Source organism: Tenrec ecaudatus, chromosome 5 (assembly GCF_050624435.1).
Source record: "Tenrec ecaudatus isolate mTenEca1 chromosome 5, mTenEca1.hap1, whole genome shotgun sequence".
Lineage (NCBI taxonomy): Eukaryota > Metazoa > Chordata > Mammalia > Afrosoricida > Tenrecidae > Tenrec > Tenrec ecaudatus.
The window spans coordinates 71,753,440-71,766,983 of NC_134534.1; the positions used below are offsets into that span (position 1 = coordinate 71,753,440).

General features: G+C 45.2%; 2 protein-coding genes across 2 annotated transcripts in view; one reads left to right on the forward strand and one right to left on the reverse strand.

The window, feature by feature from the left end:
* Positions 1-5,048: 5,048 nt before the first annotated feature.
* LOC142449113 (uncharacterized) lies at positions 5,049-12,461 on the reverse strand. The gene is made up of 3 exons (XM_075550841.1): positions 12,342-12,461; positions 11,425-12,258; positions 5,049-5,412 (listed from the first exon to the last, which is right to left on the reverse strand). Exons 1-2 carry the CDS (start codon positions 12,459-12,461, stop codon positions 11,596-11,598), a joined length of 783 nt encoding a protein of 260 aa, XP_075406956.1. The 3' UTR covers positions 5,049-5,412; positions 11,425-11,595.
* The window catches only part of ARFGEF1 (ARF guanine nucleotide exchange factor 1), a 120,026-nt gene continuing 118,440 nt past the window's right edge, over positions 11,959-13,544 (forward strand). Inside the window, exon 1 of the mRNA XM_075549601.1 lies at positions 11,959-12,583. Within this exon, the coding sequence (XP_075405716.1) occupies positions 12,460-12,583 (124 nt within the window). The 5' untranslated portion in view covers positions 11,959-12,459. The remainder of the gene's footprint in view (positions 12,584-13,544) is intronic.

Genomic DNA, 13,544 nt, shown 5'->3' on the forward strand with positions numbered 1-13,544 from the left:
CAGAGGTATGGACATAAGAGCCATGGAAATGTCATTTCACCACAGCCATCAAGTCAATTCAGATGGGCTGCTAAGGGAGAGGTCAGCAGTGCAAACCCACCAGCCATTCGGTAAGAAAGGTGAGGCTATTGGCTTCCTGAAAGAGTTACCGCCTCAGAAAGAAAGAGAAAGAGAGAGGAGGGGGGAAGGGAAGAAGGAAACATGGATGGAAAGAAGGAAGAAAAAGATTTACAGCTTCAGAAAACCTGTGGGGCAGCTCTGTCCTGTCTTGTGAGATAGCTATAATTGCAACAAACATTGTGCATTCATTTATCCAATATATTATATATTGGATATATAAAATCAGGGAACCTTCTTGACACAGTCACCCCCATACACACTGAGGGCAAATCATAATGAATGACCCACTGCAGTGCAGCACAACATATTTGCTTAGAGATAATTTATGTTAAAGTAAATATAAAATGAAACCATGAATGGGATAAGAAAAAAGAAATGCAGTATGAGGGAAATGTTTCCTAGTGATGATGAGGCTAAATTGGTTATGGGATCATTTCTTCATTCATTCAATAGTTATCCCTTTTTTTAAGGAATGGAGATACATAAAGAATTAAAACAAGATCCTAGTCATTGAAGAGCTTATTTCCTACACAGGGCATATCAAATAATAATAATTATGAGAGAGGTGAAAATATGGCGTTATGGGAAAACAGGTAAGGTCAGGAGGTCAGAGTGCTAGAGGAGGGGTTGCTATTTTAGAGGATGGACAGTTAAGGTGATGCTTGGACAGAGACCTAAAGGGAATGAGCCAGGGGATTCTCTGGAGTAAGACGGATGGTTGGCAGAGGACACAAGTGCAAAAACTGTAGTGGAGCCTGGTTGAAAAATTCAAGGGATAGTAAGGAGCAGGTGTGGATGGAGGAAAAGTACCAGGTGAGACCGAAGTGTGAACATGCAGTAGGCAGGTGGTGTAGAGTCTGTGGGTCTTTGGGGGGCACTCTGACTCTTGTTTAGGGTAAAATGGGAAGCGTGTGATGGGTATTGGGAGGATGAGCAATTTGATTCGACATCCTTATCAAAAGCATCATTTTGACTATTGGAAACAAGATGGGGGAAAGGGCAGACCCTAGAGGGCTTGACTGAAAGTGGATAAAAGTCTATGAAAAGTTTTGCCTAATGAAGGCATTTGGGGTGGGGGGAGGTCTTCTGTGGTGGTTTTGATTGTATTCACAGGGTATGTGCATAATGACATTGCTGTTGTTCGTGGCACTGGACCCTATGCCCAAGGGAAGGCAAGCCTGCCAGGTCCTGCCACCATCTCCATGCTCAGTTATGACTCCGCAGTTGGCTTGACCACTCCAACAGCAACATCTAGCTACTTCTATAATCTCAGCCGCCTTTTTTGTACAAATGATAACCTTTTAAGTGTCTAGCATATATGAGGAATTACTCCATATCAATCCATTAAAAGCTTTCCCATCCTGTACTACATCTATGTAGCTTTCCATCAGATGGATGTACCATTGTTTATGTGACTAGTCTCAAACTGTAGTACTAAATTAATGTAATTGAAAAGGGTATCTCTAAAAACTACAAATTAAAACAAATTATAATTGAGTTCCCAGCCATAATGCAAATATCTATAAATAAGGAGTATATTGATTATTCCCATAATGGAATTAGTATTTTCTTGATTATTTCAAAATTAAAAGATTTCACTTAGCTGCATATCAGTGGTGATATTTTGCCAAGAAAACAGTACTGGTTTCTTTCAGTATGTAAGGGATTCTCTTGGAATTCTGAGTGGTGTGCTAGGAGATTGCAAAAACTCTTTTAGGTTGAAACAGTAGTAAATCACTATAAAGAATTCTGAAAGTATATGTGTTCTTGGAGACTTCTAAAAAGTGTAACTCACTGCAATGGAATAATTTATGCACTTCAAGAATCTGACTTGCTTAGAGGTGAGTGGAATTGTGTAATTACCCAGAAAATTCGATTCATGGCCTATCTGGGTGATTTAGCCTCCTTACTAAACAGAATCCTTACCACTCCCACCCCCAGCCCTTACACCTTTCAAACTACATACATTTTTCTCTTCCTTGGTATAACAAACCTATGTTTCTTTCACTTACCTAGAACCCCCCCAAATTAATCATCCCTCTCTACCTTGTATCCAATCAGTTCTGATTTAGTGGTCTGATCGAAATAAAATGGATATTTAGAGTCATTAAAGGTAGAGTGTTCCTTTTCTGTTTCTTTTTCATGATCATAAAGTTGATTTGTGTGTATGTATGTAATTCTACAAATTTTATCACACGTATATAAAACTCATGCAACTATGACCAACCACAATCAGGATACAAAACTTTTCTGTCACCCTATTAAAACTCCCTTGAGCTAACGTGGGTGAAGGGAGACACGGACAGTGTAAGATGATTTATCAAGGGGTCATGAGTGTGGGAGGGTAGGAAAGGGAGGAAAAAAGGAGGAGCTGATACCAAGGCTCAAGTTGAAAAAAATGTTTTGAAAATGATGATGGCAACATATGTACAAATGTGCTTGATACAATTGATACATGTTGTAAGAGCGGTAAGAGCCCCCAATGAAATGATTTGTAAAAACAAAACAAACTTCCTTATGCCATATTATTCTTTTTTTTTTTTTTAAACATTTTATTAGGGGCTCATACAACACTTATCACAATCCATACATAGACATACATCAATTGTATAAAGCACATCTGTACATATTTTGCCCTAATCATTTTCTTTTTTTTTTTTCTTCTTTTACATTTTATTAGGGACTCCAACAACTCTTACCACAATCCATACATATACATACATCAATTGTACAAAGCACACCCATACACTCCCTGTCCCAATCACTCTCAAGGCATTTGCTCTTCACCTAAGCCCCTTGCATCAGGTCCTCCTTTTTTTCCCCCCCTCCCTCCCTTTTCCCCCCTCCCTCATATGCCCTTGGTAATTTATACCTCGTTATTTTGTCATATCTTGCCCTATTCGGGGTCTCCCTTCCCCCCTTCTCTGCTGTCCCTCTCCCAGGGAAGAGGTCACATGTGGCTCCTTGTAATCAGTTTCCCCTTTCCAACCCACTCACCCTCCACTCTCCCAGCATCGTCCCTCACTCCCTTGGTCCTGGAGGTATCATCCACCCTGGATTCCCTGTATCTCCAACCCTCCTATGTACCAGTGTACAGCCTCTGTCCTATCCAGCCCTGCAAGGTAGAATTCGGATCATGGTAGTTGCGGGGAGGAAGCATCCAGGATCTGGGGGAAAGCTGTGTTCTTCATCGATACTACCTCACACCCTAATTAACCCATCTCCTCTCCTAAGCCCCTCTATGAGGGGATCTCCATTTATGCCATATTATTCTAAAGTCACCTCCTACCTCCACATTTAACAGTTGGCAACCACTAATATATTTTTGACCTAGTATTTTTGCCTTTCTGAGACTGTCATAGAAATGAACACATATATTTTTAAATAATTTTATTAGGGGCTCATACAACTCTTATCACAATCCATCCATCCATCCATTGTATAAAGCACATTTGTATATTCATGGCCTTCATCATTCTCATAACATTTTGCCCTCCACATAGGGCCCTGGCTATCAGCTCCTCATTATTCCCCTCCCTCCCCGTTTCCCTCATGAACCCTTGATAATTTATAAATTATTATTTTGTCATATCTTTCCCTCTCTGATGTCTCCCTTCACCCATTTTTCTGTTGTCCGTCCCCCAGGGAGGCGGTTATGTGCAGATCCTTGTAATCGGTTCACCCTAAATGAGCATATATTAACCTTTTTGAGACTGGTTTGTTTTATGCACCAAACTGCCTTTGAGTTTCATCAAGGAGTTACAGTTATCAATAATGTGTTCTTTTTTTAATTGATGAGTATTAAGTCACTATGAGTTGGAACCTATTTGATGACACCTAGCAACATCCCACTATACAAATAAATCTAAAGTCTAATCTTTCTCTCACATTGGTGGTTTTGACCTTGGAGTCCTATGCATAACCCACTAAGCCCCCAGAGGGAAACTCTATATACTTGTCAGCAAAGGGCTAAAAAATTATCTTTTAATATTAATGATAGATCATTATGCCCGAGGCGGATGACCGATTAAGACTCTCTACTATAAAATAACAAGGAAGTTTTGAAAGCGAACCAAAGGCAGATTAAAAAACAACAACATGGATCCAGGAATGGGTTTTGGATTCAGAGTGAATCCTAGCTCAAACTTATGAATAATTAGTTCTTACATCATGGCCCTGCTGGATACTCACCCTCAGGAAGGGAACACAGAAGAAGCAGTGGCCAAGTGTGGTGAAGAAAGTAGGTGGTGCCTAGATATCAGATAAAATAGCATCTGGGATTTTAAAGGCTTGTTTCCAAACAAGAAACTAAGTGAGATGCAACTAAATCCACATGGAAGAAGCACACCAACATCAGTCACTGGAGGTTTGGAAATCATACAATTTACACTCCAAAGTCAAAGGAGGGAATAATATCAGAGCCTAAAAGGTGATAATCTGCTTTGCAGGAGGCTGAAAACTATTACCCTAGACTTAAAATCTGTTTCTATCCCATCCCACCCTATCTCCATGAATCCATGCAAGACATTTCTATTTCTATCCATTGAGTTACTCCATCATTCTGTCATTTTCTCATCCTCAGTCCATTTAACCATTATATTCTGTCCATTTTGCCATGGAAGTATCTCTCAAATCTTTCTACTTCACTTCACTTCCACTGGCACCAGCAAGACTGGCCCATCACCCTTTGTGTAAATTAGGGAGAGAGAAAGTCCCCTTTCCTGGGGCAGGTGTTGGAGTTGGCTTTGAGCCCCCTAGTCCCTGGGGGTGAGCACAATCTTCACAAGGGTGCTTCATGCCCCTGGACTTCTCACCCAAACCCTCCTGCATGATTGGAATCACCCACTCAACACAAGAGTCATTTTTAAAAAGTGATTATTTTCAAATCGTGAATCTCAAATTCTTACCTAGCCTACAAGATTCTGGTTTCTGGTTCCCTCTTCGTCCTTATCGGCATCATTTTCTCTTGGATCCTACCTTCAAGCCTCACTGGTCTTCTTCGGGTTCTTGAAACTTTCCAGGCTTCTCCTACCCCAAGGGACGTTTCCAGGAAAGCACTTCCCTGCTGTGTTGTTGCTAGTTGCCACCTAGGAGGCTTAGACTCAGGACAACATCAAGTGGGAATATCGCCCACTTCCATGCCATCTTCGCGATCGGCGGTACATCTGAATCCACTGTTGTCTCTATTGTGTTTCTCAGTCTCTTTGAGGATGTCCTTCACTTTCACTGGTCCTTTAAGAAATATTGTCCTGCCCTTGTGACAGTTTGGCTGCTTCCAACTCTTTCTCCAGCCTGTGTAAATATTAGGAAAGTCATTCCTGAATCTCTCATTTAAAAATAAATTCCCTTTTACCTCTCTGCTCTTTTATTTGATCACAATGAACAAGCTTATACTTTTATATTCATTAATGATTTACTTGCCAAAAATCTTTACTGTTGTGGGTATACCCGGTAATGTTAACTCCTGGTGACCCTGTGCACAGAATGAAAGTGGCGCAGTCCTGTGCCATCCTCCCAGGATCGAACCTATTGTTGCAGCCATGATGTCAACCAGGATCTGTTATGGATTGAGTTGTATCCCCCCCGAAACTTGTCCCCTTGGCTGCACCATCATTCTCAGTGGGTTGACGGTTAAGACGCCATGTGCACGTGATGATTCCTTGTGATCTTATCTGGTGTAATAGCACCTATAAAATGATTAAGTATGGGATGCACCGCCTTCATTCCATCAGAGCCCTGAATTTCCCTATGGAGAAACGAAAGGATCCAAACCCACAAACAAAGAAGAATCAGAAACAGAGCCAGTCCTTTGGACACAGAATCCCTATGCTGTGAACCTCCTAGAACCAGAGGAAGATGTGTCTTGATGCCAAGACACATGGAGATTTCCAAGGAATCCTGAGCCCAAAGATGTTGAAAAGGCTTATTGGGCTTTTCACCAGAGCTAATACAGAGAGACAGCATTCCCCTAGAGCTGATACTTTGAATTAGGACTGCTAGCCTCCTATATTGTGAGCGAATACATTTGTTTGCTAAAGCCATCCACTTGCTGTCTCTCTGCTGTAGCAGCACTAGTTAACTAAGGCGATCTCATTGAAGGTCTTCCTCTTTTTCGCTGACCTACTTGATGGAGCATGATGTCCTCTATGAAAACTGGTCCCTCCTAATACCATGTCCAAAGTAAGCTAGATGAAGTCTTACTAGCTTCACTTTTAAAGAACATTCTGGTTTTAATTTCCAAAACGGATCTGTCCTCTTGGTAGCCCATGGTATTTTTACTACTATTTGCTAGCACCATGATTTAAATACCTCATTTTTTTCTGTCTTCCTTTTTCATTGTCTAGCTTTCACATACACAAGAGATGATTGGGTTATGTTTGGGCTCAGATACACCCTAGTCATCAAGGTAATTGTCTTTTCATTCTAATGCTCTGAAGAGGTCTTTGGCAGCAGATTTTCCCAGTATAGTATGTTTTTTTATTAATAAATCAAATCAAACTGCTGCTTCCATGGGTGTTGATTGTGAACGCAAGCAAACAAAATCCTTGACTGCTTTAATATCTTCTCCCTTTATTATGACGTTGTTTATTGGTCTAGTTGTCAGAATTTTTGTTTTCTTTATGTTGAGGTGTAATTCATACTAAAAGCTATAGTCTTTGATCTTCTTGTGCTTCAAGCCATCTTCTCTTTCAGCAAGTAAGGTTGTGTGATTTATATGTCTCATGTTGTAAGCCTTCTCCCAACCTTGATTCCATGTTTTTAATATCTTTACCTTCAACTACATAGTAAAAGTTTCACAAGTGTAGAAATCACAACTGACTTAGGCCAGTGTCTTTCATTCAAGTTTCTACTCAACAAATTTATACATAAACCCTCATATATGCCAAGGAACACACTAGGTACCTTTTATCCAAAAGTTAGTTTATCATACTATGGTGACGTGTAAGTATCAATGAAGTTAGAAGCTATGTCAACATCTTTTAGAGCTTCCAGATTTAGCCTAGAAAGAATGACCTTGTTATCTACTCTGAATATTAGCCAATGAAAAAATTCAATGGGTCTAACATAAGTCTACAAAGACAATTTCTAATTCTTACTTTGGTGAGTAGTGATTGGGATCTTAAAAGTTCATGAGCAACCATCTAAAATACAACTATGAATCCTTTTCTTTCTGGAGGAAAGGAGTATGATGAAAACTGAAGGCACATGGAATCAATTAGTACACTGAACCAATAGGCTACATGAGCATCAGCCCTGAGACCAGAAGAACTATATGGTGCCCAGCTACTACAGCCAGCTGCTCTGAAAGAGATCACATTAGGGATTCCTAGATTGAGAGAAAAATGTGGAACAAAACTCAAAATTATAAAAGAGGCCAGGCATACTAATCAGATAAAGACTAAGGGAAGCCCTTAATCACTCATTAGATCTGGAACTGATCTCACCCTCCCACCCCGCTGGCTCAATAAACAGGTTTATAAGGGGAATGAATAATCACACTAGTGAGGTATTCACACCTTACAATAATCAACCATTTGAGATCAAAAGGGCAGCATTACTCAAGGACAAAGTTCAGAAAGGAGAATAGAAACAGAAAACACAAGGAGGAAGTAGGTTAAGAGTTTACATTGAGGGGATTGCAATGAATGGGCCCACCAGCTGGTGGATGCAGAGGTAAATGAATCTGAAATCATCTGAACTAATCTACCAAGGGTAGTCAGTTGAAGGCTCCTGGCATCAGCAGGCAACAGGAGAGCAAGGATCCGGAGCTCCAGCTCCGACAGAAGAGCCCAAAGTAATTAGGCTCTGCTCATCCTCCTCTTACACAAAGGGCCACACCCTCAAGGAGGTGTCATCAGGCTGAGGCATGATTAACAGCATGGGCTCCACTCCTATCCTTACCCAGAAGTGTTTAGTTGACATACATAATTCCTAGCCACCAAACGTTTCGAAACTGATGATTGGAAAGTTAATTTGTTGGGTAAACTTTCACAAACGACAGTAAAGGAGGGGCGGGGGTATGAATAAGATGCGGCCCCTGCTTTTAGTGAAGAGATAGACAATGAATGGAGACGGGCACATGTACAATGGAGCGGCTCCTCCAAAGCAGGGATTTCTGTCTGCATTTCCTTGATGAATCTCTAGTATGTTAAGAAGATAATTGTTAAACCTAACTAAAGAGTCTATTTTTGTCCCACGTAAAGTGCCAAACAGCTATTTCTCATAGGTAACTGGCTCTTGTAATGGCGTTCACTCAGGCTCTTCCTAACCTGTGACTGCCCTCCTCAGTCAATGGCCACGGAAGGGGAACGCACATGGATTGCTTATGGGAGATTTTTCCCCAAAAAACTTGGTTGGCCAATACTAATGTCAAGGGAGGAGTCCCACGATAGTGCAAATGATAAGGTACTTGACTGTTACCTAAAAAAAGTGGAGGGCTACGTCCATCCAGAAGTGCCTCAGAAGAAGACCAGAGATCTAGTTCTGGAAAGAAAAAAAACAACAAACCTATGGATCTCAGTTCTACTATGATATACCTAGGGGTCTCCAAGAGTGAGGATTAATGCGCCACTAGCTTAATGTCAAGTGAAGCTGGGGGCTGGGGGTGCAATGCATCTCCGTGCTGAGGAAGAAGAATAACTGGATTTGGTGACCAGCTAGCATCTGCACTAATACCTGGGCAGAATATTGACATTTTGAAGAACAAAGACAAATTCAATAGCATGTTCTTCATTTTTGTTCTTTAAACTTCCATAGCTGATACTGTATGTATAAGTTCACTTTGAGAGCTTTTTCCAGTGAAGTGTGAATATGAGGGTATGTCAAGGAAACATCAATACAAAATCATAGAAACCTTTACTAAGGTTATGAGAACATAAAACTGTTGTTTCTCTACATAGCCTTTATCTAAGTCTACACACTTCTGAAGGCAGTGTTTCCATCTGCCTAACTCTCCCCTAGAGTTCTGTGTTCTTCAATTCATATCACATCAACACAGCAGTTGGCAGCCTTGAGGGACTCAAACCATGTTCCTTTGAAATAGCCTGTAAGTTTTGCAAAGAAAAAGACATGTAAAGGGGCAAGATCAGGGCTGCAGGGTGGTGGATGGGGTAAGGTTTCCCAGTGAAATTTCTCACCGGACCGTCCTTGCTGTCTTGAATAATGAATGAGCAGAATAATGAATGAGCAGTGCCTTGTCATGATGGGAAACATTCCTTGGTACAGCTTTCCAGAACTTTTTCTTATCAATACAGCTTTCAATTTTCTTAAAATTTCTTAAAGTCGCGATTGTCCTGTATCCTTTGAGAATAGCTGTCACTAACCTCACTACCCTGAAATGAACTGGGCCTGCAGATCCCCTCAGACACCAGTTTTGATAAGGTTTTTATTAAAGGGATCCTAGGGAGACTAAGGCAAATGTTCCCCTGGGAGAGCTTGTTTGCACCCATCTACTGAGTGCAGAGATATGGGTAAACACATTTGGTTTGGAATAAACTTGGGCCTGAATGAGTTGGGATCCTGGTAGCAATAATTTTTTACTTACCTGCATATTGTACATTCCCTTCCAAACATTTAAAATACTTTTCACATATTAGTATTAGAAGCCCTTGTGGTGTAGTGGTTACCCGTTGGTCTACGAGCAACATGGCGATCAACATGGTCAGTGGTTTGAAACCACCAGCAGTTCCATGCAGAAAGATGGGGCTTCCCCATGGGGGAAAGGAGGGCCCCCAACAAACCATCACTGGTCCGTCTGGTAGGCACAATTGTACAGCGATAATAAGTAAAGATTACAGTGAAGTCATAGAGAGCATGAGAGATAGAAATTAAAGTAATGGAGTCAGACGCAATTCATGGTAGCATGCTCATCTCAGCCTCGATTCCTCATGGGGAAAGCCCCCAAGAGCAAGAGCAGGAGACCCACTTTATGGCTCACCAAGGGTTCTAACTACTTAGGGGGGGGGGGAGCGTGATGACAGGTAACCAAACATCACAGGAAGCGGCAGTACAATAGGCATACACATCACAGGAAGAGGATGTACAATAGGCATAAACGTGACAGGAAGGGGATGAGCTAGGGGTGTACACATGGGAATGGGAGGGACTAGAGGTAAATAAGTGACAAGATGGGCAGACCCTAGATTCATGATGGCGGCTTAGCCTTCGTCACCCTTGGGTGGGCTTGACCTCTCAGAGGTCTCCTACAAGGAAACACTCAACTACTATCCTTATTGGAAGGGAGTGGGTCCTACTTGTTGGTGGATAAACAGTGGTGACTGCTTGCTCTAGATGGCTGATAACCCTTAGGGAGAATAACCCCTGACCTACTTCTGTTGACCTCCAAGTGTATAGTCATTTGTCACATGTAGCAAGCAGCTAAGTTTGGGATACATTTGGGCGAGACAATTTGGGAGAAAGCTCTACTCCCATAAACAATTATATCCTTGGAAACTCACAGGGTAGGCGGTCATTATGAGTCAGAATTGATTCCAAGGCAGTTTGTGGGGTTTTTTTTAGTGTATCTATTGAATTATATTCATTATTGATATTTAATTGATAAGAATTTAATCTCAAATATATAAAGAAATCCAAATGTTATGATTTCCAATGAAGACATCGAGGATCACCTTTTTTACTTTACAAATGAACTTGATATCCTCAAAATTACATTACTAGTAGTAGTTGATAGATCCTGTTTTATCCCTCTGCCATTCAAGTTGGCTTCTATATTTCTAATGTATATAATTAGCTCCATTTTGTTTTCTATTTGGATATGTACATTTATGCTACTCCTTTATAAAGTTGATGAACCTATGAATTTTTCAGGACAACAAAGTTTTAAAAAATGAACCTTTTTGTGCCCCGTACCAAATACAGGATCGCCTTCAAGTTTTCTTTTTTATGCTTGGTATATTTTTAGCCTTTCCTGAATGCCACTTTACAGCTTCTGCATTCTTGGGTTTGGAGCAAATCTAGCATCCAAACAAGCCAAACAGGTAGTGAGAGAGAGAATTCTTGTGTAGATGAAGTTACAAGGTAGCTTGGAAATTGAATGAATAGATGTCAGCTTCTCATCTAAAACGTGCCCGGAACCCATGATACATGTTGACATATAATTTTACGGTAGTCACTTCCGAAAGAAACACCGTAGACATGTGATTTCTTCTTTGGTACTATACGTAAATAAGAAACAACATATTTATCGGTTTCTTTATGTTTACATTCAACTTTTTCATCCCTTCAATGCTTTTCATTTCCGGGACTGGATCTGAAGCGCTCTAGGGGACCTCACCAATCATTTACCTGTTTGGTTCACTTCAGCCTCAACCTGAAATCCGAAGTTTCCGGATTTACCCTATAAGCCAGAAGAACCAGTGTGCCAGTCTTGGGTCTGCGTCCGAAGGCTTTCCTTCGCTCCCTCCCAGAGAATCCCCCCACGGCTGGCAAGAAGGGGCCGTGCAGGATCGGACGTGGTCACTGACATTTCGAGGGGACGCGGCAGGTGGGGACGCCGCCTGCGTGGCTCCAGCCGAGGCAGGACCGGCGCTCCGCGCCACTCCAGAAACTCCGGGACACCGGTGCGGCGGGGCCCGGACTGGTGCTCCCCGCGGCGCCCGCTCCGCAGGGGAGTCCCGGGGAGCCGGCGGCCCGGCGGGCGCGACGCCGCAGCACGTCCGCCACGCCCACGGCGCCCCGCAGGCGAACGCGGGAGGCCCCGCCGGGCCGCCGTAGCGCTGCGGCTCGGGCCGTTCCTCCCGCCGGCCTCCGCCCCCTGCCTCCCGGCTCCGCGGCGGCTCTGCGCTGGCAACGCCGCCGCCGCCGCTTCCTCTGCTGCCGTTTGGCCGCTGCGTGACGCGTCGTTTCCTCCCAACATGGCGGCCGGGGCAGGTCGGCGGTGATGGAGGCCAGTGCACGGCCGCGGCGGGCGCGGATCCCCACAGGAGCCAGGGCCGCTGAGCTGTCGCCGGGCCTCTGAGGCAGCGTCGCCGCCTCGGCCCCCGGCACACAGCCCCCGGGACCAGCTCCCTCGGCGCCGCCGGGCCGGAGGGCCGGACGAGCGAGGGGGGCGGCTGGCAAGCGACCCCCGGGCCGGGAGAAGCGGAGGCCCTGGTGGGCGCGGGCCTCTCGAGGGACGGCCTAGCCCCGCGCCCCCCGCGCCCGGTTCCACCCCCCGCCCCTGCCGGATCCGGGCTCTGCCCTCCACGCCTCCTCGCCCCCACCTCCGCCCCGTCTGCCGCCCTCCCCCTTGTTCTCGGTCGGTTCCCCCTCCTCCTCCTCGTCCTCCTGGTCTCCGGCCGCCGAGGGCCGCGGGCCGGACAAGCCGCCGCCTCCGCGCCCATGTATGAGGGGAAAAAGACGAAGAACATGTTCCTGACGCGGGCCCTGGAGAAGATTTTGGCCGACAAGGAAGTGAAGAAGGCGCATCACTCCCAGCTGCGCAAAGCGTGCGAGGTGGCGTTAGGTGAGCGGCGCGGAGGCCCGCGGGCGGGCGGGGTGGGCCCGGGAGGGCCGCCGGGGCTTGGGGGCGGCCGGCGCCACGGGCCCCGCGGAAGGTGGGCTGTGCCCGGGCGCCCGGCCGGGGCCCGCGCCGCGGACCCCGGGGAGCTCGGGGGAGGCGCTCGGCCGCCGGGTGGGAGTTGACAGTAACTCGGCCGCGTCGGGGGCCGGGGCTGGGCGCCGGGGGCGGGGGCCGGGGCTGAAGTCACCCGGCTGCGGGGTGCGAGCGAGCGAGCCGCTGGGTGGTGGGAGCGGGTTTTGTTGGCGGCCGGCGCGGGGCGGGCTGGAAGCCACCCTTTGTGAGGAAGCCGGCGACGAGCTTCATCGGAGATGCGTGTTGTTGATTAGCTTGGAAATTGAGGCGGAGCTGATGGGTCAAGACCCGGTGTGGGAAGAAGGGTGCGGAATCGCAATGACAAGAACTTTATCGTTGGGCCTGTTACTTGGAGCAGGTAGACTGAAGTTGTTCCCAGGCTCCAGAAAGCGCTTGCCAGAGGTGCAGCTCGTTCTGACATCTCTCCGCCTCCACGGCAGGAAATAAAAAACCCCAACAGTAACGTAGTGTCGGACTGGGCTGACCTGGAAGAACAAGGTTCTGGGGGTGGGGTTGTGGGGAGGGAGGGAAAGGACCTTTAGGTACGCTGGCCGTAGGTGACAGGAAGAAGGGAAGGTTTGAAATGAAAAAAGTGAAAAAGACAATGACACCCGCCAGCCACGTATCTGGACAGTGGCCGCTGCTTGCGAGCTTGAGTTGTGAGTTAGAGTGCACACGGCAGAGCGCTAGTGAAATAAAGCCCCTAGCGCATGGCAAATCTAAACAATACCTACTGGGATAAGGCTTTGTTAAAGGGAGAACCCATAGATCTCTTGTAGCCATCAAAGATGAAATCGCTTAAGGAGATACCAGCACAGCTGAGAGGAATTCC

Coding starts and splice junctions, on each gene's coding strand:
- LOC142449113 (XM_075550841.1), bottom strand. CDS start 12,461: ATGGGCGCGGAGGCGGCGGCTTGTCCGGCCCGCGGCCCTCGGCGGCCG. Junction 12,259..12,341: donor GGGCGGCAGACGGGGCGGAG/GTGGGGGCGAGG, acceptor GCGCGGGGCTAG/GCCGTCCCTCGAGAGGCCCG.